At 60.3% G+C, this 2,743-nt stretch overlaps 1 protein-coding gene across 1 annotated transcript; it reads right to left on the bottom strand.

Annotated features, from left to right (window-relative positions):
* Window positions 1-894: 894 nt before the first annotated feature.
* On the bottom strand, window positions 895-2,433 carry LOC100629870 (interferon lambda-3-like). The gene is made up of 6 exons (XM_070225614.1): window positions 2,424-2,433; window positions 2,136-2,317; window positions 1,749-1,826; window positions 1,346-1,480; window positions 1,159-1,242; window positions 895-1,072 (listed from the first exon to the last, which is right to left on the bottom strand). The coding sequence occupies exons 1-6, from the start codon at window positions 2,431-2,433 to the stop codon at window positions 974-976; spliced, it is 588 nt and encodes a 195-aa protein (XP_070081715.1). The 3' UTR covers window positions 895-973.
* Between the last annotated feature and the right edge of the window lie 310 nt (window positions 2,434-2,743).

Raw genomic sequence — 2,743 nt, 5'->3', positions numbered from 1 at the left:
ACGATACATGTTCTAATTATTAAGGCATTTTCAGTGCATATTTCTTGACTTAACCAGAATGCGCTCTGAGTGTCCCACTCCCACCCTCAGAGGGACCCCTCACACGCGCACAACCACACACACACTGCGGTAGACTGAACAACGGCCCCCCAAAATGCCCACCCCAACCCCCGGGACCTGTGAGCATCTTGTTGCGTGCCCAAGGGACTTGGCAGATTCATTAGGATTTATAGACTTTAAAATAGGGAGATTATCCTGAATTACCCGGGGAGGCCGCCTCTGAACACGCGAGTCCTTAAAAGCAGGGAACTTTCTCGGGCTGGATGTGGAAGAGAAACGTGGCAGAAAGAGACGGCAGAGGGATTCCACGCGTGAGAACGATTGGAGATACCGTTGCCGGCTCTGAGACGGAGGGTCCCATGCACAAGGACCAGACAGAGGCCACCAGGAGCCGAGGATGGAGCCTCACCGCCAGCGAGGAAACGGGGGCCTCAGCCTTCCACCCCAAGGGACAGAATCCGCCAATGACTTGAAGGAGGCTGGAGCGGAGTCTCCCCAGAGCTGCGGGGGCAGTCCAGGAGCCGCAGTTGGACTTCGGCCGTGAGACCCTCATCCCAGAGAAACTCAGGGGCCCCCGGAGCTCCGAGCTGCAGAACGTGAGGCCAGAAATGCGTCTGGTTCTGAAATGCTCGGTTTGTGATCACCGGTTCCGGCAGCAAAAGAAAATTAACCCACACAAACACTCACATGGTCCCACACCACAGAGAGCATCCTTTCCTCATTGTTTATTGGCACAAGTTTTATAAAAAGTGGAAATATAAACATTTGATGGGGCGTGAGTTTGAGAATTCACAAACTCATCATAAATACATAAGTACATAAATAGTGGTTGGGTGGCAATAAATTAAGAAAGGTGGCTGATGCATAAATAATATCTAAGGGGATGGGACAGGTTGCCGGTGGGTGTCAGGGGTCAGACACACAGGTCTCCACTGGCGACACACGTCAAGTCCTTGGTGAGGAGACGGAAGAGGTTAAACATGACAGAGGCTTCGAGGCAGCCCCAGGGCTCCTGTGGGGAGGAAGCGCAGGGTCAGTGGCCGCCCATCACCTGGGCTCCCAGTTGCCCCAGACACTGGTCTCTCCCTGGGCGCTCACCTTCTTTGGGGCCTTGTGGAGCCGGTGCAGCCACTGGTGGAGGCGGCCCCGGGGTCTGGGACCCTCTGTGGGCTGAGCAGCCACCTGCAGGTGGAGGAGGGAGGTGTGTGAGGCAGAGCTGGGGCCGGAGGGGGACAGATGGGGGGTCAGAGCCCACACACATGGCCCGGCTCCCCAGGGCACTCACACAGGCCTGCAGTTCAGAGTGGATGTGGCTCAGCGTGCCAAGGGGCTGGTCCAGGACGTCCCCCAGGGACGAGTTAGCCAGCACCCGCAGAGTCAGGTTCAGCTCAGCCTCCAGGGCCACGGGGCGCTCCCACACCTGAAGAGGGGGACAAAAGACAGGTGAGAGTCACATGTGAGAGAACAGGTGAGCAGGACCGAGGAGGGGACAGTGAAGGTGAAAGTCAGGGGACAGGTGGGAGGGCAGAGGCACGGTGGTCAGGTGAGGGCAAGAGGTCAGGGGGCTGGCGGGGGGCGGGCAAGGGGTCAGGGACAACAGAAGGAGAGCAGGAGAAGCTGAAGGGGCCGCCTGAGGAGCCAGCCAAGGGGGCCGGGTGAGGGCCGGGGGCCTGACTCCCCCCACTCACCTGCAGCTGCCTCAGGTCCCAGGTCCTGGGGAAGGGGCGGGAGCGGCAGGTGTGGTTCTTCAGCCAGAAGGACTCTTCCTAGAGGGCAAGGGCGGAGGTCAGCCCCCAGCGGGAGGGTTGGAGGCTGGACCAGGCAGCGTGATGGAGGATGGCTGACAGCGGAGGAAGGGGCCTTAGCTTTGGAAAGGATGGTGGGGGCAGCTCCAGGTCAGGAGGACAGGAGTCACCCACTGCAGGAAGGGCTGGAGATGGCCAGGAGTGGGAGGGGTGGAGGTTAGCCCAGGGAGGGAAGCGTGGGGGTCTACCTTCAGCCGAGTGTATCAGGGATACCCGCAGAGGGAGGGGTGGAGGTTAGCCCACAGCAGGCGGGGCAGTGGGGAGACTCACGAAGGCATCCGTGGCATTCTTGAAGGCCAGCCGCTCTCCTGGGGACAGAGACTTGTACTGGGCTATGTGGCAGCCCCTTGCACCTGGGAGGGCCCTGTGGCGCCTGGGAACAGGACCTGCTCCTGTCCCGGTCAGCACTGCGGTCATCAGCACCAGCACCAGCATGCAGACCCCGGCCACGTCTGTGTCACGCAAGGATGGAAAGATGAGGGGATGGACAGCGAAATCAGGGGCTGAGGATGGGGCTCTGGGGAGGGGAGGGTGTTGGACAGAGACGCGGGGACTCACCCAGCTTCATTCCTGGTCTGTGGTCTCCGTCAGCAGATGGGGCTCCGAGTGTCCACTCTGAGGCTGTCACTGGGGTCCCTCGCTCAGTCTTGTTTGGCGTCTCTGGCCTCAGTCTCCTCCTCTGGATCTCAGCCCGCCGCTCTGTCTGTGTCTGAACTTCCAGCTGTGGGTGGGATGCAGCTGCTGCCTGAGCTCCATGCTGCAGCTTTTAGCCTGGACAGAGGGGCAATCCGGGCTGATGTAGGAAAAGTGAAAACAGAGCCTGAGTTTCCTACCCGCCACTAGGGGCCCCAGGCGCGGAAAGCCCAGAGCAGGGCGGG

The sequence above is a fragment of the Equus caballus genome, chromosome 10, assembly GCF_041296265.1.
Source record: "Equus caballus isolate H_3958 breed thoroughbred chromosome 10, TB-T2T, whole genome shotgun sequence".
Lineage (NCBI taxonomy): Eukaryota > Metazoa > Chordata > Mammalia > Perissodactyla > Equidae > Equus > Equus caballus.
The sequence above is the reverse complement of the archived record's forward strand: the minus strand, read 5'-3'. Positions and strand labels throughout refer to the sequence as shown.

What these genes read in the sequence shown, in the direction of transcription:
- LOC100629870 (XM_070225614.1), bottom strand. An exon ending in ACTCTGAACTGCAGGCCTGT is followed by an intron (nt 1,243 to 1,345) that starts GTGAGTGCCCTG and finishes CTCCACCTGCAG; the next exon opens with GTGGCTGCTCAGCCCACAGA. An exon ending in TCCACAAGGCCCCAAAGAAG is followed by an intron (nt 1,073 to 1,158) that starts GTGAGCGCCCAG and finishes TCCTCCCCACAG; the next exon opens with GAGCCCTGGGGCTGCCTCGA.